Source organism: Chiloscyllium plagiosum, unplaced genomic scaffold (genome assembly GCF_037043375.1).
Source record: "Chiloscyllium plagiosum isolate Xiang-an unplaced genomic scaffold, Cpla_swu_hap1 HiC_scaffold_28, whole genome shotgun sequence".
NCBI lineage: Eukaryota > Metazoa > Chordata > Chondrichthyes > Orectolobiformes > Hemiscylliidae > Chiloscyllium > Chiloscyllium plagiosum.
Window position 1 is genome coordinate 30,310,760 of NW_028270166.1, and position 25,487 is coordinate 30,336,246.

A 25,487-nucleotide genomic window follows, 5' to 3' on the forward strand; every position below is an offset into this window, starting at 1 on the left:
CATCAGGTGACAATCACCTGATGAAGGAGCGGCGCTTCGAAAGCTAATCCTTCCAAATAAACCTGTTGGACTATAACCTGGTGTTGTGTGATTTTTAACTTTGTCCACCCCAGTCCAACACCAGCTCCTCCACATCAAGAATAGCATGTGATCTCTTCTATCCACCATTAGAGGGCACATGGAGTGCTGGTTTAAAGTTTCACCTGAGAGACAGATTATAAACAGTGAAGCAGTACTCCCTCACTACTGCCCTACATGTTAGCATCTGGCCAACCACACAAGTCAAATTTATTACCTGGATAATGAATCAACAAATCCCAGTGCCATGAACAGTCTTGAACAAATTTAGATCAAGTTACCATAAATAGAAAGTACAGCACAAGAATAAGCCATTCAGCTTAACTGATCTATGATCATGTTCATTCTCCGTAAAAACCCCTTCTTCCTTAACCCTTTTAAAATCCTTGTTCCTTAACCCTATTGGCGAAAGCTTCTATCCCTTTCTCTTTCATGTACTAATACTGAATTCAATAACAGGGAGAACACTTCAGAAGAACTTAATTGTTTGGAAAACACATTGTGATGATCTTAGCGTGTGAATGGTGCTATGTAAGTGCAGCTCTTTTCTCCTCTTAGATGCCTCTATATTATTTGCCCAGATTGTTTCTTTAATAGGAGGCTCTGCTCAGTAAAATATAAGCTTGGGATTCTTTTCTGTTTCCAGATCTGGGAGCAAGAACTGTGTTTTAGTAAAATTCTGCTATGTTAGAGTATCCCAAGATGAGTGAAGCTATCTGTGATGTGTTGATCTTGCTGCCCCAGTAGAGATTCTCTCTCCTTTAAATTTTCTGTACAGAGATAATTTCTCCTTTAAACTTTCTGTAGGGGGATTTACCCTCCTTTAAACTTTATGTATGGGGATACTCTCTTTTTGATCTTGGCTCCAGTGCGCCGAACATATTGTTAGGAGGTCACTGTCGAGTCCAGATGGTGATACCAAGGCATTCTGGCCATAAGACCATAAGAAGTAGGCCATTCAGCCCATCATATCTTCTCCACTATTCAATGCAATCATGCTTGATCTGATAAACCTCAACTCCACTTTCCTACCTTTTCCCTATAGTCCTTGATCCCATTCCTGATCAGAAATCTGTCTCTCAGCCTTGTATATACTAATTCTCTGTGGCAAAGAATTCCACAGATTCATTCTCCTCTGACAGAAGAAATTCCTCCTCATCTTGGTCTTACATGGGAAACCTCTTATTCCGAAATAATGTTGCTGCATGGTCCTAAACTCTCCCACAGTGGGAAGCAAGGGGCACTGGATGCAAATTTGGAGGAAATAGTCTGCAAGGGTATGAGGAGATAGCAGGAGATTGGCACAAGGTAATGATGCCATTTTTAGAGCCAGTACAGACATGATAGAGTTATAGAGAAAACCTCCCTCTCTGTTGCAATCAGTCTGTTTCTGTATCACCAGATCATTTCCTGTTAAACACTACAGTGCACCTCCGCTGCACATACTGGCACCCCAAGATGGCAGCCATGTTTCAGAGCTTCGCTGTTGGCCTGAATCTGCTGTTGTCACACAGCTCAGTCTCATGACGAACCCCTGGCAAATCTCAATTTAAACACAGGCCTCAGAGAGAGAGAGAGAGAGAGAGGGAGAGCTAAAGGAGGAACTAGGAAAAATCTAACCCAGATTCAGAGCTGTATTACTCATCATTTCTTGTGAATCAGGATGTGTTCTACTTCTGTTATTATCCATCACACTTCTTGTGCCTTCCCCACAGCCTTTGCCAATTCCTGCATTTCATTTACCTGACAGGTTCTGCAGTTGAGGGAGAGCGGTCAGAATGATGCCCAGAAGTGGCAGGTACAATGCTGCCACTTTCGCCTTCAGCACACGGTTCCACAGTCTTGGGTCTTTATCATGGGAAGCCAGGAGGCTATGAAGCAAGTTCACTGCTTCTCTTCTGATCAATCTGCATGAAGCAATAGCAGTTAAACACATCAAACAATAACTTCCATTGTCAAAGTGCAAAGTGGCATGACAGAATGAAAAAATTAGCTTGTGTATGTGTGTAACAATGTACACTCTGTGTAAGTGTGTGTAAGTGTAGTATTAATTTCATAACTACACATCTAATAATAGTTGTCTGAATGTACATGTACAGTATATATGTTCTCCAAAGGTGGTGTGTGCAAACAAATGTATTTGTTAGCAGATGTACGTATGTGTGTTTGCACACCTTTCTAAACATTATAACATGTATAGATGCTTTCATGTTGTGTATGAGCTTTGTGTGTTGCTAAGACAATGTATGCCTGTTACTAGGAAATGTGTGAATGTATCTATTGCTAGGTTCCTGTATGTGTGTGTGTGTTGCTCAGTTACTGTATGGGAGAATCTGTTGCAAAATTATTGTGTGAGAGGAAATTAAAAACAGAAAATGCTGAACTCAGCCGGTTTTGCAGCATTTGTGGAGAGAGAAACAGTTACTGTTTAGTCCATTATGACTCTTATTCATGAAGCTTCTTGTCAAGAGTAACATTGGTTTTTGTTTCACAGATGCTGCAAAACCTGTTGAGTTTCTCGAGCGTTTTCTGTTTTTATTTCAGATTTCTAGCATCTGGAATATTTTTGCTTTTATTTTAGTCCTCTGTTGGTGCAACAGTGTTGTGATGAGGGTGTTTTGCTACGTGTTTATATTGCTGGATGAGTGTTAGCTGGAACTGGATGTAGAACATCAACCACAAATTGAATGTGTATAAGCTCATTAACGTAAGAAAATATTCCAGGGCTCTTTGTGGGTGTGATTATCAACAATGTCTGACACCAACCACATCAGAAATATACAACCAGTTTAGTTTGCAACTAAAAGACTGGTCAGTTTTAAGGAATACCTTAAAAGAAGCAGAGAGACAAAGAGATAGACAGGCAAAGGGCAGTTGGAAAGATTTGGAGCTAAGCAGCCACTTCTGGAGAAACAGGTAAAACTGGAGTAGCTCAAGAGGTCAGTATTAGAGGAAGGCCAGATACCTTGGAGCATCACCAGCCTGGAGGTGGTCACAGAGATGCATCGCCAGGTGGGAGATTTGAAAACAAGAGTGAGGATTTTACAATTAAGGTATGGCTTAAACAAAAGCAAGCACACAAATGAGAGGAGAATTGGAAATCCAGACATGGTGACTTTATGAATGGGAAATCATTTCTGACAAACTTAGAATTATTTGAGTTAACAAGCAGGATATATAAAGGGGAACTAGTGGATGTAAGATAATTGGACTTTCAGAAAGTGTGAGATAAGGTAACACACATTCAGCTACTTAATAAGATAGGATCCTATGGTGTTGGAGGTAGTATATTAGCATGGATAGAGGATTGACTAACTAAAATAAGACAGAGTTGGAATAAGAGAGTATTTTCAAGATGGCAACCTGCAACTAGTGGTGTGCCACAAATCAGGGCTGGGCCCACATTTATTTACAATATATATTAATGACTTGGGTGAGGAAAGTGAATGTACTATCATCAAGTCTGTGGATGACACACAAATACGTGGGAAGGCAAATGGTAAGGATAACGCAGAGTCTGCAGAGAGACATAGACAGATTAAACTAGTGTGCAAAGACTTAATAGGTGGAATGTAATGTTTGAAAATGTGAGGTTAGGCACTTTGGCAGGAAGAATACAGGAGTTGAATATTAGTTAAATGGAGAAAGACTGCAGAAAACTACACAGCAGAGGGATTTGGAAGCCCTTGTACATGAATCACAAAACGCATCCAAGTTCTTTGGGTAATAGGGAAGGCAAATGGCCTTTATTTCAAAGGGAATGAAGTATCAAACTAGGGTGGGTTTCTGAAAGCTATGCAAAGCATCAGTCAGGCCACAGCTGTGAACAGTTCTTGGCCACTAATCTGAGGAAACATGCATTGTCATTGCAGGCAATCCAGAGAAGGTTCACTACATTAATACCAGGTATAGAGGAATTGCCTTATGACGACAGGTTGAGTCATCTGGGCCTGTATTTGTTGGAATTAGAAGACTGAGAGGCAACACTATTGAAGCATGCATGATTTTTTATGGACTTAACAGGGTAGATGTGGAAAGGGTTTGGGATAGTCTAGGACCAAAGGGCACCTTAGAGTAATTTAACATTTAAAAGAGAGATATATTTTTCTCTTGGAGAGTAGTGAAGCTGTGGAAGTATTTACAACAGAGGATTGTTGAAGCTAAGTCATTGAATGTATTTATGGCTGAGACAAACAGATTTTTAATCAGTAATGGAATCGAGGGTTAGTGGGGAAAAGGCAGGAATGTGGAGTTAAGGGTTATCAAATTAGCCATGATCTCATTTAATGATGGACCAGACACTGGCTACTTTTTCTCCCCGGTGTCAAGTGGAGTAATGGTTAAAATCACCTTGGTGAAGATCAGGTTGCCATGCTTTACATTCGATTTACTGTTAGTTTTATAGGATTATTTTCTTCACTTCCATCATTTTAAACTGAAAATGGAGCCAGATGAGGAGAGGCGTGGGATAGAACATTCATCCTCTTGATTACAATGGGATGCAGCCTCAGTCTCAGTACACCTGCTTTGCTCACCTTCCCGAATCCGGCTTCAGTACATCAGCTATCTCCTTTAAGAGCAGTCCCACCAGGAAGTGCTGCTGACGGAATTTCCTGGAAAGTCTAAACATTCCAGCAACAGAGTCATGAACAGTGGCATCCTGCGAAAAGAAATGTTGTTCCTCTTTTAGTTTAAAAGTATATTTTGGAACTTTAGCAGGAAGCTTGTTGTGCGATCTGAGTGCAACTGTATGACAGGGAGTTACACTGCGCATAACAAAGTGAGTGAAGGAGGCTAGGCCTGGTTCAGGATCAGGAATAGCTGCTCAATCAGCTGCAGGAACACCGATGATCCAGAGCAGACCCAAAGGACCAATTGAAGACAATAAAAACAGATTATACTGGGGTCGAGAGGGCGTGAGTTATACTGGGATCTGAGAGGGTGGAGGTTATACTCGGGTCTGAGACAGTGTAGGTTATACTGGGGTGTGAGAACGTGTGGGTTATATTGGGCTCTAAGACGTTGTGGGTTATATTGGGGTCTGAGAGGGTGTGAGTTATACTAGGGTCTGAGAGGGTGCGGGTGATACTGGGGTCTGAGAGGGTGCGGGTGATACTGGGGTGTGAGAGGGTGCGGGTGATACTGGGGTGTGAGAGGGTGCGGGTGATACTGGGGTGTGAGAGGGTGCGGGTGATACTGGGGTGTGAGAGCGTGTGAATTATATTGGGGTGTGAGTTCTACTAAACTCTGAGAGGGTGCGGGTTCTACTGAGATCTGGGAGGGTGCTGGTTATAATCAGGTCTGAGAGGGTTTGGGTTATACTGGGGTGTGACAGAATGCAGGTTATACTAGAGTGTGAGAGGATGAGAGTTATACTGGGGTAAGAGAGGGTGTGGGTTATACTCTGGTCTGAGAGAGACTGGATTGTACTGGAGTCTGAGGGGGTGCTGGTTATAATCAGACGTGAGCGGGCGCGAGTTATACTGGAATGTGAGAGTGTGAGTGTCATACTGGGGTCTGAGAGAGAGTGGACTTACTGGAGTCTAATAGGGTGCTGGTTATAATCAGGTGTGAGAGGGTGCAGGTTATACTGGAGTGTGAGACAATAAGGGTTATACTGGGGTATGAGAGGGCACGGGTTATACTGGAGTGTGAGAGGGTGAGAGTTATACTGGGGTCTGAGAGAGTATGGATTGTACCGGTGTCTGAGAGAGTGCCAGTTATAATCGGGTCTGAGGGTGCGAGTTCTTCTGGAGTGTGAGAGGGTGAGGGTTATACTGGGGTCTGAGAAAGAGTGGATTGTACTGGAGTCTGATAGGGTGCTGGTTATAATTAGGTCTGAGAGGGTTCAGGTTATACTGGAGTGTGAGAAAGTGAGGGTCATGCTGGGGTACGAGACGGCGTGGGTTATACTGGAGTGTGAGAGGGTGAGAGTTATACTGGGGTATGAGAGGGTGAGGGTTATACTGGAGTCTGAGAGAGAGTGGATTGTACTGGTGTCTGAGAGAGTGCCAGTCATAATCAGGTCTGAGAGGGTGCAGGTTATACTGGAGTGTGAGAAAGTGAGGGTTATGCTTGGGTACGAGACGGCATGGGTTATACTGGAGTGTGAGAGGGTGAGAGTTATACTGGGTTATGAGAGGGTGAGGGTTATACTGGAGTCTGAGAGAGAGTGGATTGTACTGGTGTCTGAGAGAGTGCCAGTCATAATCAGGTCTGAGAGGGTGTAGGTTATACTGGAGTGTGAGAAGGTGAGGGTTATGCTGGGGTACGAGACGGCGTGGGTTGTACAGGGCTCTGAGAAGGCAAGGATTATACTGGGTCTGAGAGAGGATGCAGGTTATAATAGGATGTGACAGGGTGCGCGTTATACTGGGGTGTGACAGGGTGTATGTTATACTGGGGTGTGACAGGGTTTGGGTTATACTGGGGTGTGACAGGGTGTGGGTTATACTGGGTGTGACAGGGTGGGTATTATACTGGGGTGTGACAGGGTGTGGGTTATACTGGGGTGTGACAGGGTGTGGGTTATACTGGGTGTGACAGGGTGGGTATTATACTGGCGTGTGACAGGGTGTGGGTTATACTGGGTGTGACAGGGTATGGGTTATACTGGGGTGTGACAGGGTGTGTGTTATACTGGGGTGTGACAGGGTGTATGTTATACTGGGGTGTGACAGGGTGTGGGTTATACTGGGGTGTGACAGGGTGTGGGTTATACTGGGGTGTGACAGGGTGTGTGTTATACTGGGGTGTGACAGGGTGTATGTTATACTGGGGTGTGACAGGGTGTGGGTTATACTGGGGTGTGACAGGGTGTGGGTTATACTGGGGTGTGACAGGGTGTGGGTTATACTGGGTGTGACAGGGTGGGTATTATACTGGGGTGTGACAGGGTGTGGGTTATACTGGGGTGTGACAGGGTGTGGGTTATACTGGGTGTGACAGGGTGGGTATTATACTGGCGTGTGACAGGGTGTGGGTTATACTAGGTGTGACAGTGTGTAGGTTATACTGGGGTGTGAGAGGGTGCAGGTTATATTGGGGTTAGGAGGGTACAGGATATACAGGGGTCAGGATGGTGTAGATTTTACTGGGATCAGGAGGGTGAATAGGTAATACTGTAGTCAAGAGGGTGTAGGTTTTTCTGGGATCAGGAGGGTGTTATATTGGGGTCAGGAGGGTGTAAATGTTATACTAGGGTCAGGAGGTACAGGTTATACTGGGGTCAGGTGGTGTATATGTTATACTGGGGTCAGGAGGGTACAGGTTTTACAGGGGTCAGGAGGGTACAAGTTTTACAGGGGTCAGCAGGGTACAGGTTATACTGGGGTCAGGAGGGTACAGGTTTTACAGGGGCCAGGAGGGTACAGGTTTTACAGGGGTCAGATGGTGTATAGGTTATACTGGGGTCAGGAGGATACAGGTTTTACAGGGGTCAGGAGGGTACAAGTTTTACAGGGGTCAGCAGGGTACAGGTTATACTGGGGTCAGGAGGGTACAGGTTTTACAGGGGTCAGCAGGGTGCAGGTTATACTGGGGTCAGGAGGGTACAGGTTTTACAGGGGTCAGGAGGTGTATAGATTATACTGGGGTCAGGTGGTGTATAGGATTTACAGGGGTCAGGAAGGTACAGGTTATACAGGGGCCAGGAGGATACAGGTTTTACAGGGGTCAGGAGGGTACAGGTTTTACACGGGTCGGGAGGGTACAGGATTTACAAGGGTCAGGAGGGTACAGGTTATACTGGGACCAGAAGGGTACAGGTTATATTGAGGTTGGAATGCAGAGGGTGATAAGGGTTTCAGGTTGTGGAAGCTCTACCTCTAAGAGCCTGTTGTCATCCTGAAGCTTGGAGCGTGATGCAAGCGGTAGATTCAGTGTAACAAAGTGCTCGTGGCTACAGACAACCCTCAGGAAGTTGATGCGTCTGTCGTGGAGATGAGGCCGGGCTGCAGCTTTCTCTAGAAGCTAAGAATAAAAGTCTCAGTGTTGACGTGACATGTACAAATGAACATGAAATTCTGAGCATGTCTGGGTGTGGTTAAATGTGGTCAGGTATTCTGGCCAGAAAATACACTAGACACTTTTCCCTCTAACTCCAATCCCACAAGTGAAGGCTGAATTCTTGAGTTTGTATACTTAACCCTGATTTAAACTCACCCAATGGAATCAGCATTTATAATAAACTAAACTACGTTCAAACACTGGGAATTCTGATTTCTTACTTCATGGTGTTGATTACTTGACTTGTTTGATCAGTACATGTATTTATGGGCAGTGTGGTAGTTCAGTGGTTAGCTCTGCTGCCTTACAGTGCCAGGGACCTGGGTTCAATCCCAGTCTTGGATGACTGACTGGGTAGAGTTTGCACGTTCTTCTTGTATATGCATGGGTTTCCTCCCACAGTCCAAAGACAAGTAGGTTAGGCGGCTTGGCCATGCTAAATTGCCCATTGTGCAGTCTGGGAGGATTCTCCATGGGAAATACAGGATTACAGGTCTGGTGGGATGCTGTTTGGAGATCTGATGGGCTGAATGGCCTGCTTTCACACTGTAGAGAGTCTAGGTACATGTGAGAGACAAAGCCTGACACATTCTGAGCACTGCACATTGACATAGAATCATAGAGATGTACAGCACGGAAACAGACCCTTCGGTCCAACTCAACCAGATATCTCAACCCAATCTAGTCCCACCTGCCAGCACTTGGCCCATATTCTTCTAAACCTTTCCTATTCATATACCCATCCAGATGCCTTTTAAATGCTGTAATTGTACCAGCCTCCACCACTTTCTCTGGCAGCTCATTCCATACATGCACCACTCTCGCTGTAAAGAAGTAGACTCTTAGGTCCCTTTTATATCTTTCCCCTCTCACCCTAAACATATGCCCTCTAGTTCTGGTCTCCCCCACCTCAGGAAAAGAACCTTGTCTATTTATCCTATCCATGACCCTCATGATTTTATAAACCTCTTAGATGACCTCTCAGCCTCCAACACTCCAGGGAAAATAGCCCCAGCCTATTCAGCTTCTCCCTATAGCTCAAACCCTACAACCCTGGCAACAACTTTGTAAATCTTTTCTGAACTCTTTCAAGTTTCACAACATCCTTGCGATAGGAAGGAGACCAGATTTGCACACAGTATTCCAAAAGTGGCCTAATCAATGTCTTGTACAGCTGCAACATGACCTCTGAACTCCTGTACTCCATACTCTGACCAATAAATGAAAGCATACCAAACGCCTTCTTCACTATCCTATCTACCTGTGATTCTACTTTCAAAGAACTATGAACCAGCACTCCAAGGTCTCTTTGTTCAGTAACACTCCCCAGGACCTTATCATTAAGTGTGTAAGTCCTGCTCTGATATGCTTTTCCAAAATGCAGCATCTTGCATTTATTTAAATTAAACTCAATCTGCCAATCCTCAGCCCATTGACCCATCTGATGAGGATCCCATTGTGCTCTGAGGTCACCTTTTTCACTGTCCACGACACCTCCAATTTTGGTGTCATCTGCAAACTTACTAACTAAACCTTCTACGTTCACATCCAAATCATTCATATAAATGACGAAAAGCAGTGGACCCAGCACCGATCCTTGTGGCACACCACTGGTCACAGGCCTCCAGTCTGAAAAGCAAACCTTCAGCACCACTTTCAAGCCAGTTCTGTATCCAAATGGCTAGTACTCCCTGTATTCCACGAGATCTAACCTTGCTAACGAGTTCCCCATAGGGTACCTTGTCGAATGCCTTGCTGAAGTCCATGAACATCACGCCTACTGCTCTGACCTCATCAATCCTCTTTGTTACTTCTTCAAAAACCTCAATCAAGCTCATAAGATTTCCCACACACAAAGCCATGCTGACTATCCCTAATCAGTCCTTGCCTTTCCAAATACATGTAAATCCTGTCCCTCAGGATTCCCTCCAACAACTTGCCCACCACTGACATCAGGCTCACTGGTCTATAGTTCCCTGGCTTTTCCTTACCACCTTTCTTAAACAGTGGCACTATGTTAGCCAACCTCCAGTCTTCCGGCACCTCACCTGTGACTATCGATGATACAAATATCTCAGCAAGAGGCTCAGCAATCACTTTACTAGCTTCCCACAGAGTTCTAGGGTACACCTGATCAGGTCCTGGGGATTTATACACTTTTATGCCTTTCAAGACATCCAGCACCTCCTTCTCTGTAATATGGACATTTTTCAAGATGTCACCATCTATTTCCCCACATTCTATATCTTCCATGTCCCTCTCCACAGTAAACACTGATGCAAAATACTCATCTCCTGTGGCTTCATACATAGGTTGCCTTGCTGATCTTTGAGGGGCCCTATTCTATACCTAGTTACTCTTTTGTCCTTAATGTATTTATAAATCACTTTGGATTCTCCTTAATCCTATTTACCAAAGCTATTTCATGTCCCCTTTTTGCCCTCCTGGTTTCCCTCTTAAGTATACTCCTCTGCCTTTATACTCTTCTAAGGATTCACTCGATCTCCGTTGTCTGTATCGGACATGTTTCCTTCTTCTTCTTAACCAAAACCTGTATGTGACCTGATTGCACATGTAAGGTTGTTTCATCCCGGGTATGAGCCTGTGGAAGTATTGTTTATACTGGTTAACATGTCTTCCTGAAAACAAAGTGTAAGAGAACCTAATATATCTTTGATTCACTGCACACTAACAATTTTACTTGTAGTCACTTTCTCCTTAAATTTTAATGACTGTTGGGTCAGATCAAATTGAGCCCTTAATTCCTGCACAGTTCTGTTGATTCTGGAGATAGTTCTGATTAAAGAATGGCTTAACTTAGCCTCCACGTTGTTACCTCTCTGTGGTGGTGACCAATCAGACGAAGAACAAAGCCTCGGTCCATGAGGGATAGCAAGTCATTCAGGAAGAACCCAAGGCTCAGGTTTGTCATTTCAGTGATTTCAGCATCCTGGAGAAATATAAAGTCACAACAGTTATCTTCAAACATGTTTCTCCCTGTGCTGTAACAGTCAGTAAGAAAGGGCAACCCTACAGAATAATGTCTCTTCCTTCTCTCACCAATCCAATTCTTCACACACCCAACTGTGACATTCATCATTTCATAGCAATCATTACTTCCTTTACACTCGGGCTCTCAGAGGATGAAAACTCGAAATAAATAAGTCACTAAATGCAACCATTACCAGTTCTATCCTGAGTATCAGCAGAAACAAAGGGGAACAAAATGTCAATGGAATTATAACATCATGGGAGAAACAAGAATGAACAACAGTTATACACCTAGAACGAGCCAATTTTACATGAGTATCCAGTTTGTCAACCTTTCAAGATACTACAAATGAATAGCCACATTCAAACCTTTTATTTTCCTAACTAAGTCCCTTGTTAGGATGCCTCAATACCTGCTATGATGGTCTTTATTGCTGTGCAACCTGTCTACTGAACCCTGGAGGAGATGATTCCTAAGTGACGAAAGGATTGTTACCAGTATCTCTGAGGTACCACATCACCTGCTTTATATTTCATACCTGTTTTTCTTTTTTTTATATAGATATTTTTATTAGAAATTTAACATTTTTACAAAATTACAAAGATAAACAAGACTCTCAAGTACAAACATTGATATACAATTAAATCTTAAATAAATAATAACCAAAATTTAACAAAAGAAAAATACCGAGAAAGAAAAAAAAACAAAACTCAACTAACTACTAATCTAACCTACAACTAACCAGAGTATATAATTAAGTCTCTTACATTATTCAAATAAGAGAAAGAGAAAAAAACAACGGACAACACAGAAATTGGGTAGTGAGATACATGTCGGAATGTGTTAACATCAAATGTAACAAAACCCATATTCGTGCGGGATTCCTCTCCCAAGGGGCCCCGGACCAGCCAGGTTCGTAATCTCAATTAAATAAAAGTCCTTGTTAGGATAGCCGAAATATCTGTATTCATATAATTCAAGAAGGGGCTGCCATATTTTATGAAATAATTCGGTCTTTCGGTGCACCATATTTGTAAGGAAGTCAAGGGGAATACATTCCATAATTAATCTGTGCCAATTTGAAAGTCCGGGGGGCCCTCAGCCACCCAGTTTACCAAAATATTTTTCCTTGCACAGAAAGAGAGAATAGAGATTAATCTCTTCCCGTGCATATCCAGGGAGGGTAAGTTCGAAAAGCCCAAAAGGAGAGATACAGGGTCCACTTTAATTTCTGTTCCTAAAATTTCTGTCAGGGTACTTGCTACTTTAGTCCAGTATCTACGGATCTTATGACAGGTCCATAGGCAATGTACAAGAGTGCCCACCTCTATTTTACATTTGGGACACATTGGAGATGCTCCTGCCTTAAATTTTGCCAATCAATCCGGTGCTATATGGGCCCTATGAAGTATCTTCAGCTGGGTAGCCTGAGTTCTGTTGCAGATGGTGATTCTTCTGGCGTTTTCCCAAATCACATTCCACGTTTCTATAGAGATTTCTAGCCCCAAATCCTGATCCCATGTTTTAAGCAGATTGTCCATATCTCCCGATAATTCATCATGTAGTAAATGATAAATAGTACTGACGGAAGATACCCCCATTGGTCATAGTACTCTACATTCTCTATCGGATTTATAAAGACTATCTAATAACGTAGTCTTCTTCTGTATATAATCTCGAATTTGGAAGTATCGAAAGAGGTCTCCATTAGGTAATCCGAATTTCTGACGCAGCTGTTCAAAAGACATCAGGACCCCTTCTTTAAATAGGTCCCCTAGACATGAGTTACCCCTGGATCTCCAGAGTTTAAAAGTGGCATCTGTAAACCCCGGTTGAAATCCCCATGCTCCCACTATCGGCGCATAGGGGGATGTTTTATGTGAGTTGCCCTCATTTTGCCACATTATATTCCAAGTTTTAATTGTGTTTAGTATTATAGGGTTTTTACAGTGATCCATAATGATTTTCCTCTTGTCTGAAAATAAAAGGTTAATAAGTGGGCATTTTACTTGAGAAGCCTCGATGTCCAGCCAGATTGATTGCAGGTCCGACAAGACCCAATCAGCTATGTAACTTAATAGGGAACTTTAACTGAGATTTCTTAAAATCTGGGAAGTGCAATCCTCCCCTTGCCTGTGGAAGCTGTAGCTTCTTCAGCTTAATGAGGGGCCGTCTATGATTCCGGATAAAGGAACCCAACCAGCCATATAATTTACGTAGTGCCAGCCTCGGCAGCATCACCGGAAGCATTCTCATAGGGTATAGGAGACGGGGCAGGACATTCATTTTAATTAGTGCTATTCTGCCTAACCAGGAAATTGGAAGGTCTCCCCATCGCTGGAGGTCCTGCCTTATCCTTTCCAGTAAATGCACAAAGTTAGTCTTGTATAACTGACCAAATACTGGAGTAATAAAAATGCCTAAATATAAGAAATCCTCCAGGGACCACCGAAAGGGAAAGTGGGATCTGTCCACTAAGTGGGGCATCATAGCAAGGCCACCCATTGGCATAGCCTCCGATTTTGAAAATTTAATTTTATAGCCTGAGAATGCGCTAAATGTATTGATAACTTGGATTAAGCGAGGTACGGACCTCAGAGGAATAGAAGAACATCATCTGCATAAAGGGTAATTTTATGTTTACCTGTACCAATCTTCGGGGCCATTATATTAGGATCAGCCCGTACAGCTTCTGCTAGTAGTTCAATTATTAGCATAAATAACAATGGTGAGAGAGGACATCCCTGACAGCAGCCCCTACCCACACTGAAGCTATCCGAACCTAATCCATTGGTAACCACAACCGCTTTGGGATCATTATACAATGTTGAGACCCATTTGGTAAACACCTTTCCAACACCAAAACTTTCCAATGTGTAAAACAAATATGACCATTCAACCCTGTCGAATGCCTTTTCCGCATCTAATGAGACTACTACTCCTGGTATCTTTCCCTGATGGCAGGCTTGAATCATATTCAAAACCCTTCTAATATTATTGGATGATCTACGGCCCTTAATAAATCCCGTCTGATCCTCCTTTATGATATGTGGCAGTACCCTTTCTAGTCTCAATGCTAACGTTTTAGAAAGGATTTTAAAATCTACATTTAGCAAGAATATTGGTCTGTGTGATGCACAATCTTCTGGATCCTTCCCTTTTTTCAGGATAAGAGAGATATTTGCCTCTTTCAACGAAGGCGGGAGACAGCCCTAACTGTATGCGTAGTTATACATGTCCATAAGTGGACCAGCCAATATTCCTGTAAATTCTTTATAGAATTCAGCTTGAAAACCATCTGGGCCAGGTGCCTTACCACTCTGAAGTTGCCTGATTGCGTCAAGTATTTCTTGGACTGTTAGGGGAGCATTTAAGACCGATACCTGTTCCGGAGTTAGGTCTGGAAAGGTCAAATTTTTTAAAAAATGATTGCATCCTCCTAGTCCTGCCTTCACAATCCTACGATTTATATAAATCAGAATAAAATTTTCTAAAGATTGCATTAATCCTTTTATGATCATGAGTCAAAATACCCATACATTCCTTGATAGACGTGATAGTTTGAGGGGCCTTTTTTATCTTTGCAAGAAATACTAAATATCTACCCGGTTTGTCGCCAAATTCATATAACCTTTGTTTTGCAAATAATATTTCCCTCTTAGCTGTTTGGGTAAGCGTGGTGTTTAGAGCTGTCCTAAGGGCCGTAATCCTTTGCGATTTGATAATAGAAGGTCTATCAGCGTATGCTGTTTCAGCTGCTTTTAAGCGAGCTTCGAGCAGACGCTCTTGTTCTCCCTTTAACTTTTTCTGGGTCACTGAGTAGGAGATGATCAAACCTCGCGCGTAAGCTTTGATGGTCTCCCACATCATTGATGGGTTGCTAGCCGTACCTAAATTAATTTCTAAAAAAGTTTTAAATTCTTGAGAGAAGTACTTTACAAATTTACTATCTTTCATCAGGAAGGGGTCCATACGCCAATGCCGAGGGGATGTCCTGTTGTTCCTCGCCTTGATTTCCATATATACAGCAGCGTGGTCAGAAATTGTTATACTACCTATTTTACAGGATGATATGGAATTTTAAAAAATCGAGGGGGCAAAAAACATATCAATTCTGGTGTGACATTTATGTGGATTGGAGTAAAAAGAAAAATCTCTGCCCTGTGGATGGAGACATCTCCATACATCTACTAGTCCAAATTCTTTGTTCAGATCCACCAATTGTCTAGATCTGGGAGATACTCCTGCAGTACTCTTGGGAATCCTATCTATTTTCGGATCCATAGTCTCCCCCTATAATTGTATGACGGGCACCAAGAGCCATCAATTTGGAGGAGGCTTCCGTTATAAATTTAAAGGGATGTGCCGGGGGGCAGTACAAATTTAAAATCCCATATTCCTCTCCATTTATAAGGGCTATAATCAGAATATATCGTCCAGATTCATCTTTTATCTGATTTAGGATTTTGAAACGGAAATTCTTCCGAATAAGAATAACAACTCCCCTCCTTTTTAAGCTAAAAGAAGAAAAAAATGCCTGATCAAATCCACCCTGTCGTAATTTCAAGTGTTCTTTATCCAACAGGTGTGTCTCCTGTAGGAGAGCTATATCAACTCTTTCTTTCTTGAGACTTGATAATATTTTCTTCCTTTTGACTGGCGAATTACTCCCCTTGACATTCCAGGTGCACCACTTCACCGGATGATCAACCATAATCGTCCAGGCAAATCTGAGACCCCTCGGGAGGGGAAACCCTATCCAGAACATCCCGAGCATACAGCATATAAAATTCACAAAAATAAAGGCTCTCTAATGCACTCACACAGTATAATAAATAACTATTTCTAAATAATAAAAAAAATATAAAACATATTTAAATGGAGATTTTCTCCCTTGTTCCCAAGGGGTATCACTTCCTTTCCAAAGGTCTATCGTATCCTCTCCCAACCAGTGCCCCACCCTTGACCCAGGCACTCCTCAATAGGATGAGGAGAATTCAAATATACTACAGAGCTAGAGTTAACAGTGAGCACCCTACCCCCCACCCCCTCACCCACACCAACACATGGATATATTTGGTAATGTTAATACCATGTATAAACATATATAACTATAAAATTACAACCTCAACAAGTAATAATTAAATATAATAATACAAAATAACAAGGGTAAACAACTCCGTTCCTAGAGACAGAGGTAAAATAGAATAAGGTAAACACCTCCCCCCACCAACATTAACTAGACCCCCTGGCTTATATATATATATTTATATATATATGGAATAAAAAAAACCAAGGCGGGGGGAGAAAATCGTTAAGTAGAGAACAAATAAATAAATCCCTCTCCCCACCCCCCAAGATAATATTAAACAGTAAGGTAAAAAAAGAAAAGGGGGGGTGTAAACTGGAGTGGCGGGAAGGCAAACCAACATCCATTATCTCTTACAATTTATCTAAGAGAGTCCAAAAATTCCTTAGCCTTTTGCGGCGATCCGAAGGGCGATCCGACGTTATACACGGATCCTTCATGGTTAAAGCATAGTGTCGCTGGGTAGCGTAAGGAGTACTGAATATTTAAGTCCCTTAAACACTTCTTCGCCTCATGGAATGCCTTCCTCTTTCGGACCAGAACTGGGGAAATGTCCTGGAATAACATGATCTTGGATCCTTTATAGTTCATGGCTTGGGAATCTTTTCCAAGATTTCTAGAGGCTTCTAGGAGTATCTGCCTCTCCCTATAGCTCTGCAGCTGGAACAGGACCGGGCGTGGGCGCTGGTTCGAGCCGGACCCGCGTATTGCAACCCAGTAGGTCCATTCTACCCTTACCTGGCCTGATCCAGCCTCCAGATTTAAAAGTTGTGGAAGCCACCGTTCGAGGCATGCTGTAAGCTGGCCTTCCTCTTCCCGTTCGGGAAGGCCCAGCAAACAAATATTTTTTCGACGACCTCGATTATCGAAGTCATCAATGTAATTCTCTAAGGTCCGGACTCGCTGTTCGAGAGTCCGGACCCGATCCACGGATGATTGTGCTGTAGTTTCGGAGGTCGCGGCCTTTAGCTCCGCCCCTCTGACTCGGCGCTCGATTTCCTTAATGTCTCAGTCGTGCTTTTGCAGCGCGGCCGAGAGTGAGTCCCATCGGCTTTGGGACTCTTCAATGAAAGCATCGATCTCCGCATCCAGTTTGGAGATGATTTCCATGAGGCTCGCCACTGTAGGCAATTCCCCGGGGCGGCTGCGGACGCCTCTGCTACAGCTGGAGAGGGTGGGGGAGGGGTTCCTGCTTGCTGAGAGCTGCGGGCTCCCTTCCCTTTAGTCATTTTTACTGAAGATTAGATTGTTTAAATTTAATACTAAGCAACTAATTAAATTAAACAGCTATTTTAAATGATTTGGTGAGTGTGGTGGGGTGGGTGACCCATTTTTGCCCAAGTCTTGGGAGGAGCACTGTAGACTCAGACTTGCTGGGTCGCCGCCATCTTGGATCCCCATGCCTGTTTTTCTAATCAACCTATTTGGAGATATTATTACACACCTTTTGAGGAGGCAGGATTTGAACCTGGGCAGCCTGGTCTAGGGGTAGGTACACTACCACTACAGCACGAGCATGCCCCCACTTCCTGCCTTAATAAGTATGGGAAATTTGATATTCCTGGAGGTTTGTACTTTTGCATCTACAGTGCTGACAACGAGCTCCATTCAAACTGATTCAACATTCCCACAAACTGAACAATAAAGAGCCAGGGAAGCGAAGAGTCCATGGAATAACTACATTGAATCATAAACTTTCTTAATTCAGTCAAACAATACAGCTCTGTAGGATGCAGTGAACTACAGCAGCATGTGATATGCAGGGACAAGTGTATAGAAGGTTACTGCTTCCTCACTGGGATTGTTATGATCCTGAACCTGACTGTCAAATCTGGCTAGAGACCAGTAACTGTGATTTTTAAAGTAAGCAAAGAGTGAGAACCAGTGGACTTATGAAGTAAGGTCATAAACTTCCACCATTTTGAACAAACAATAAACTTTACTATACAATACTAGAACAGTAGGACAATCTGCAGTACACGTACAATTTATTTCTAACTTCCAGAGTTAACGAATGGTAAATTTGGGTAATAAAGTAGGATTGAACACTCCACAACACACATCAAATTGCTAATGTTATCAGACAGATTCCACAGATTTCTCATCAATTCTCCCAAGATATGAATGGCACGGTAGGTCTTCAATTCTCATTGAACTTCACAAGGGATCACATTTCTTCATTTTTGTCAATTAGTTCTTGAAACTTCCTCCCACAAGCCATTCCATTATTACATTAGGTGAGGTTAGAGTGACAGCCCTTGACATCAAGGCTGCGTTTGACTGAGTGGAGTATCAAGGAGCTCCAGCAAAATGGAAATCAGTGGATATCAGGAGCCAAATGCTTCTTCACTGGTTGGTGTCATACCTGGCAAAGAGGAAGATGGTTATGGTTGTTGGAGATCAGTCATCTCAGCTCCAGGATATCTTAGCAAGAGTTCCTCAGGGTAGTATCCTAGGCCCAGCCATCTTCAGTTGATTCATCACAGACCTTCCCTCCATCATAAAGTCAGAAGTGGGGATGTTCACCAATGATTGCACAATGTTCAGCACCATTCACAACTCCTCACACACTCAAGCAGTCCATGTTCAAATGCAAGAAGATCTGGACAATATCCAGGCTGACAACTGGCAAGTAATATTCATGTCACACAAATGCCAGGTTATGACCATCTCCAATAAGAGACAATCTGACCGCCATTCCTTGACATTCAATGATGTTACCATTACTGAATCCCCCACTATCAATATTCTGGAGGTTACCATTAACCAGAAACTCAACTGGATTCACCATATAAGCTCAGTGACGATAAGAACAGGTCAGAGATTAGGAATACTGTGGTGAGTAACCCACCTCCTGACTCCCCAAAGTTTGTCCATTATCTACAAGGCACAAATCAGAGTAGGATGGAATACTGGAGTTGCCTGGATGGGTGCAACTCCAATATCAGCTTGACACCATCCTGGACAAAGCAACCCATTTGACTGGATCCACATTCATTTGCATCCACTCTTTCCACTATCAACACTCAGTAGCAGTAGGATGTACTGGCTACAAGATGCACTGCAGAATAAAATCCAAAGACAGCACCTTCCAAACCCTTGACCATTTCCATCTAGAAGGACAAGGACAGCAGATACATAGGAATACCACCACCTGCAGGCTCTTCTCCAAGCCACTATCATCCTGACTTGGAAATATATCGCCGTTCCTTCAGTGTCGCTAGGTTGATTTATATGTCAGTAGATTTTTACACAAGTCAGAACACAATGCAGGACAAGATAAAGGAGTCTGTTCATAAGCACAGGAAAGTACAGGAAACTCGTTCATATGTTGACTCTTTAAAATTACACCATTGTGTGTGATTGTGTTTGTAAGTATAAGTGTTAAGGCCGTTTGCAAATTGGAGACCCCCTGTACCATGAAGGGCGCATTCTCACAGAATGTTGGGAACAGATTTCATCACTAGATGAAATTAGAATAAATTGGACTGTGGCCCAATATGTGTACCATTATAAACTGCAGAATTTCAGACAGGCAGACTTCTTCTGTCTGAGCTCAGTCTATCAGCTCCCACCTACCTGATTTTTCACATACTCTGTACCAATGTTGACCATTGTGTTGACAATGCCTTGGAAACTTTCTGAGAACCGTATTTTCACAGGATAGTTCCAGCGGTCCATGTCAGAGAGGTACTGGCTCATACTTTTAATCTGAAATACAAGAAACAGGGAAGGAGACTAATTTCCCATTGGCAGTGCAGTTAATCTGAAATAAAATGTTCAAAATACACAGCAGTACCTTTACACGAGAAGAAAACAGACACTTTAATCATTTGAGTGCTCACGATCTGGTTAAAGAACTTCACCGAAATATGAAATTGAAAGAACTGAGAGCAGGAATAGGCCATTCAGCCCATCGCACCTACTCTGCCATTTTCCCCAGTCATACAGATGTTCTGAGCATGAGTTTAATTGCAAGGTTTGTAGCTCAGGTTGAGGTTTAGGATGTAGGTTTGCTCGCTGAGCTGTAGGTTTGATATCCAGACATTTCATTACCTGGCTAGGTAACATCATCAGTGGTGACCTCCAAGTGAAGCGAAGCTGTTGTCTCCTGCTTTCTATTTATATGTTTGTCCTGGATGGGGTTCCTGGGGTTTGTGGTGACATCATTTCCTGTTCGTTTTCTGAGGGGTTGATAGATGGGACAACACATCTAGATCTATGTGTTTGTTTATGGCGTTGTGGTTGGAGTGCCAGGCCTCTAGGAATTCTCTGGCATGTCTTTGCTTAGCCTGTCCCAGGATAGATGTGTTGTCCCAGTTGAATTGGTGGTTTCTTTCATCCGTGGGTAGGGCTACGAGGGAGGGAGGGTCATGTCTTTTTGTGGCTAGCTGGTGTTCGTGTATCCTGGTGGCTAACTTTCTTCCTGTTTGTCCTACGTAGTGTTTGTGGCAGTCCTTGCATGGAATTTTGTAGATGACGTTGGTTTTGTCCATGGGTTGTACTGGGTCTTTAAATTTGTTAGTTTTTGTTTGAGAGTGTTGGTGGGTTTGTGTGCTACTAGGATTCCGAGGGGTCTTAGTAGTCGGGCTGTCATTTCTGAAACCTCTTTGATGTATGGTAAGATGGTTAGGGTTTATAGCTGTGTTTGGTCTGCTTGTCATGGTTTGTTCTTGAGGAATCTGTGGACTGTATTTTTTTTTAACAGGAAGAAAATTAGCCACCAGGATACACGAACACCAGCTAGCCACAAAAAGACACGACCCTCTCTCCCTCGTAGCCCTACACATGGATGAAAGAAACCACCAATTTGACTGGAACAGCACATCCATCCTGGGACAGGCTAAGCAAAGACATGCCAGAGAATTCCTAGAGGCCTGGTACTCCAACCACAACGCCATAAACAAACACATAGATCTAGATGCCATCTATCAACCCCTCAGAAAACGAAAAGGAAATGACATCACCACAAACCCCAGGAACCCCATCCAGGACAAACATATAAATAAAAAGAGGGAGACAACAGCTTCGCTTCGCTTCACTTGGAGGTCGCCACTGATGATGTCACCTAGCCAGGTAATGAAACATCTGGATATCAAACCTACAGCTCAGTGAGTTTAATTCTACCACCTGCATCTGTTCATTCCAGGCATCAGCCTAGCGAAACTTCTCTGAATGTTATCCACTGCAAGTATGTCCATTCTCAAGCAAGGAGATCAAAACTGTACACAATACATTTTTGCTGCCTGACTAAAACCCTGTATTGTTGGAGCAAGACTTTGCCAGTTTAATCCTCCTATTTCCCTTACAGTTTCCCCTCCCCCCACCTTATCTCAGTCCCAACCCTCGGACTCAGCACCGCCTTCTTGACCTGCAATCTTCTTCCCGACCTCTCCGCCCCACCCCCTCTCCGGCCTATCACCCTCACATTAATCTCCTTCCACCTATTGCATTCCCAATGCCCCTCCCCCAAGTCCCTCCTCCCTACCTTTTATTTTAGCCTGCTTGGCACACCCTCCTCATTCCTGAAGAAGGGCTTATGCCCGAAACGTCAATTCTCCTGCTCCTGGGATGCTGCCTGATGTGCTGCGCTTTTCCAGCAACACATTTTTCAACCCTTGCAATAAATACGAACATTCCTTTGCCTTCCTAATCACTTGCTGTACCTGCATTCTGACATCTTGCGATTCTTAACTAAAAAATATTATTTACCTGAAGATGGTGATGGAGATGGTCTACTATTTCTCAGAAGTAAACATCTGTCACACATCTGTATGACTGGGGAAAAAGCAACTATTTCTCACTGCAGATGTCATGTCTCACTGCAGATGTTAATACACTGCAGCTTACAAACAGTAATGAGAGAGTGTCTGATGCCCATGAACAATACCATATTTATTTAAGAATTCAGTTCCAGAATTTGGCAAATGCTATTTGAATTTATGGCGCCGACCTTTGCACAGAGCATCTTGACCTCTTCAAGGTTACAAAAATCACAAAAAGGGAAGGACAGTGATCTGTATGTGTTATCTGCACAGGTAAGTCCAAGATTCCTGTCAGATTACAGTAACATTCCATCACTTTCAATTAACTTAGGCACCCAAGTGGTTTGGGAGAAATATTCCACTTTTCACCACCCACTTTTAGTCCGGCATCAACCAGCCATGAATGCTCCTCTTTCTGTCTTAACACTGGCAGATCTCAGAGGGAGTCATAATGTACTGGCAGGTCCATATCTATGTTATTTAAATGACACCCTGTTCCTCAGATTTTGGGAGTCATTTGAATCCAATGACTGTGAGCTGGCTTTCCCAGGGATTGGAAAGTCCGGCAACTACAGGAACCCTCCTTCAACATGATTCCTCCCTCCCTACGATCATTTCCTCCTTCCTCACTGCCACTCCCCAAATCCCTATGTCATTCCTTAATTTCTTTGGATCAATAGAGTCCCTGCCTAGCAATCTCTGGTTGTGTTTTACTACTGCTGTCTTTTCGAAGTAACTGGTCAGCTTGTAGATTTTTAAAACCCTAATGAAGTCATACATTCAGTGGGAGTTCTGGTTTCTAAATGTAGATGTGGCCTGATCAAAGTTCAATTCAATTCATGTATCACAATCTTAATTTTATGTTCTAAATTCCTACAATTTAAAGCTAAAACATCTTAGCTTTTGATTTTTTTTAATATATCTGTGCCCCAATTCTTAGTGACATAGATATCCAAATAACTTTGTACTTCCTAACATCTCCCCCCTGCAGAAAATATTCCTGTTTGTTATACACTTCTCTACAGCCTTCAGGTCTCACATCTAAGTTTCAGGCCTTTTGAGCTTTAAATTGCCCATAGGAGCAAGAATTTCTTTCCTCAGATGTAAATGTTAGTGCCAGGGGAAAATAAATCACTTGGAGCATGCTATGGATACCAAGAAAAATCATACCAACAAAACATCATCAGGGATATCTTCCCTCGATATCCACATCCATGGAAATAAACCATCAAGCCTAAATTACTGCTGATAGCTGGCTTGACCGTGTGAGGTACCCAAGGTACCTATGAAACAGCATCACTATTGAGCATTAAATGTCACTGATATCCAAAAACATTTCCAGTGCCACGTGTAAAATGTGCCTTTGAATACCATGGAACATTCCTAAGAACATCAAGTTAAAGGAATAAAGGATTTCAAAATTCTGAAGGGTTAGAAGAAGAAACTTACATAGTAACAGATGATAAGAACATAAAACTGAGTCAGGGAAAGACGGAGAATTTTTCTCTAACTCAGTGAGATATATTGATCCAGGCTCCACCTGCACGAGTGACTCCATAGTGATTTTCAAAATGGAATATATTTAAAAAGGCAAAAACAAAATGCTGGAAGAAAGTCATTGAGAGAGGGTGTGGGGCTTATTGAGTAGTTTAAAGAACTCACATAAGCATGATGGAGTGAACAGGCCCCTTTTACAATCTATGGCTGTGTGATTTTATAATTCCATGCTTTGAAAAGAATCACTGCTCACACCCAAGTGTACACGGACAGAAACAGTTTCAAATCAATCTTCTGAAGTAAAGCATGTTAGATGGGCATCATACAGAAGTGATAAAGCGTGCTGCGGTCAGGCAGCATCCAAGGAATAAGACAGTCGACTTTTCAGGCATAACCCTTCTTCAGGACTGAGGAGGGGAAGAGGGCTGAGAGATAAATTGGGGATGGGGGGGGGTCCATTACTGAAGGAGGAGGAAAACGTCTTCAAGGTGGGCATTCTTGGAAGAGACTTCGCAGTATGGTTTGCAGCTTATCATACAGAAGTGAAATACTCTTCTTGGTCCGACAGACTCTATCAAGGAGGTATCAATTATACCAACTCACCAACAGTTCAAAGAAGAACCACAGATGCCTGTAAACTTGATCTCTCACTTGTCCATTGGTTAACACAATGCAGTAGGCCAACTCTTCATGGAATAACTGCAGAAAAATCAAATGTTGGAAACAATTAGACAATAAAATAATTCATTTTTTGGAAAGCAAGAAGCAGAGAGAGTGCATGCATGCATGTGTGAGAGAGAGCTTGAGAAACACGGTATTGAAAATGAAAGAGAGTCTCAGACAAAGAATATTAGGAGACACAGACACGGCTCTAGATTTCTCCAAGTGTTCCAGCTAGAGCTGGAAGTAGATGCCACTGCCCTATATCATTAATACCTTTAGTTAACAAAGATCTATCAGCTGCAGATTTAAATTTAATACATAGCACAATATTTTCTGTAGTTGGCATAAGAAAACTCCGACCACCGGTTAGGAGTGGCATTGACAAACTTGGAACAGGGGCTTTTCAAGCAGTCTTCTAAGTTATTAATAAACCGTGAAGAATTAAGGCCACAACACAGAGGCACGAGTTACATCCTCACGCTAGAGACATTGCCAAGCATCTGTGCTCCTGTCTCATCAACTGTCTGTTAAACTAAGTTCCCACGTGCTAAATAAATGATTCCCCATAGAAATTTGACGATATTAGAAACCATCTGAATATCATTCTCACTGGTTCGAGTTCCTTCACAGTTCTTTCATTCTCATTGATTGGGTCAACACAACCATTTTGTAACTTTAACAATGCAGCTTCATGTGAGATCAGTGACTTCCTTTCTGCTAAAGCCCAGAAATTTGCAGGTTTTGTCAAGATGTTATCAACTAAATCCTGGCAAAGAAAGTTCCCACATTTTGGCTGCAATTTTAAAAAAGCTATGGAAGTTGGGGCACTGAGAATCAAATGCCATGGAAACCCATGCACAGTTGGCCTGCACTGGTAGATGTTTACCATCAGACTATAAGACATAGGAACTGACATAGGCCAAATCAACCCATCAAGTCTGCTGTACCATTCAATACAATCATGGCTGATCTAATTTTCTCCATTAGCCCTGAAATTCTGACAGATCAAAACATCCGTCTATTTCAAACATGAATACATTTAATGACCAAGTGTCAAAACCCTGTGTGGTAAACAAATTTCACAGATTCACCACTCTCTGAGAGAATGAATTCCTCCAAATTCCTCCTCCTCTTAAATGTTAAATTATTCTGAGATTATAGCCTCTGGTCCTACATTCTCCTACAACCTTTTCACACCTACCCTGTCAAGTCCACTACAAAGTATGTTGTATGTTTCAATAAGATCACCTCTCATTCTTCTAAGTCCAACGTGTTTAGGCCAAACTATTCAACCGCTTCTCGTAAGATAGTTCCTCCATACCTGGTATCAGCCCAGTGAATCTTTCTAGACTGCTTCCAATACCAATATATCTTTCCTTAACTAAGAGGCATGAAA

At 42.7% G+C, this 25,487-nt stretch overlaps 1 protein-coding gene across 2 annotated transcripts in view; it reads right to left on the minus strand.

The window, feature by feature from the left end:
• The window catches only part of LOC122565276 (dedicator of cytokinesis protein 7-like), a 194,365-nt gene that overhangs the window by 49,338 nt on the left and 119,540 nt on the right, over positions 1–25,487 (minus strand). For both annotated transcript variants that reach the window (XM_043721062.2, XM_043721061.2), the window contains exons 23-28: positions 24,032–24,127; positions 19,746–19,877; positions 10,922–11,035; positions 7,903–8,049; positions 4,614–4,738; positions 1,822–1,985 (exon numbers count right to left, since the gene is read on the minus strand). In XM_043721062.2, the coding sequence (XP_043576997.1) occupies positions 1,822–1,985; positions 4,614–4,738; positions 7,903–8,049; positions 10,922–11,035; positions 19,746–19,877; positions 24,032–24,127 (778 nt within the window). The remainder of the gene's footprint in view (positions 1–1,821; positions 1,986–4,613; positions 4,739–7,902; positions 8,050–10,921; positions 11,036–19,745; positions 19,878–24,031; positions 24,128–25,487) is intronic.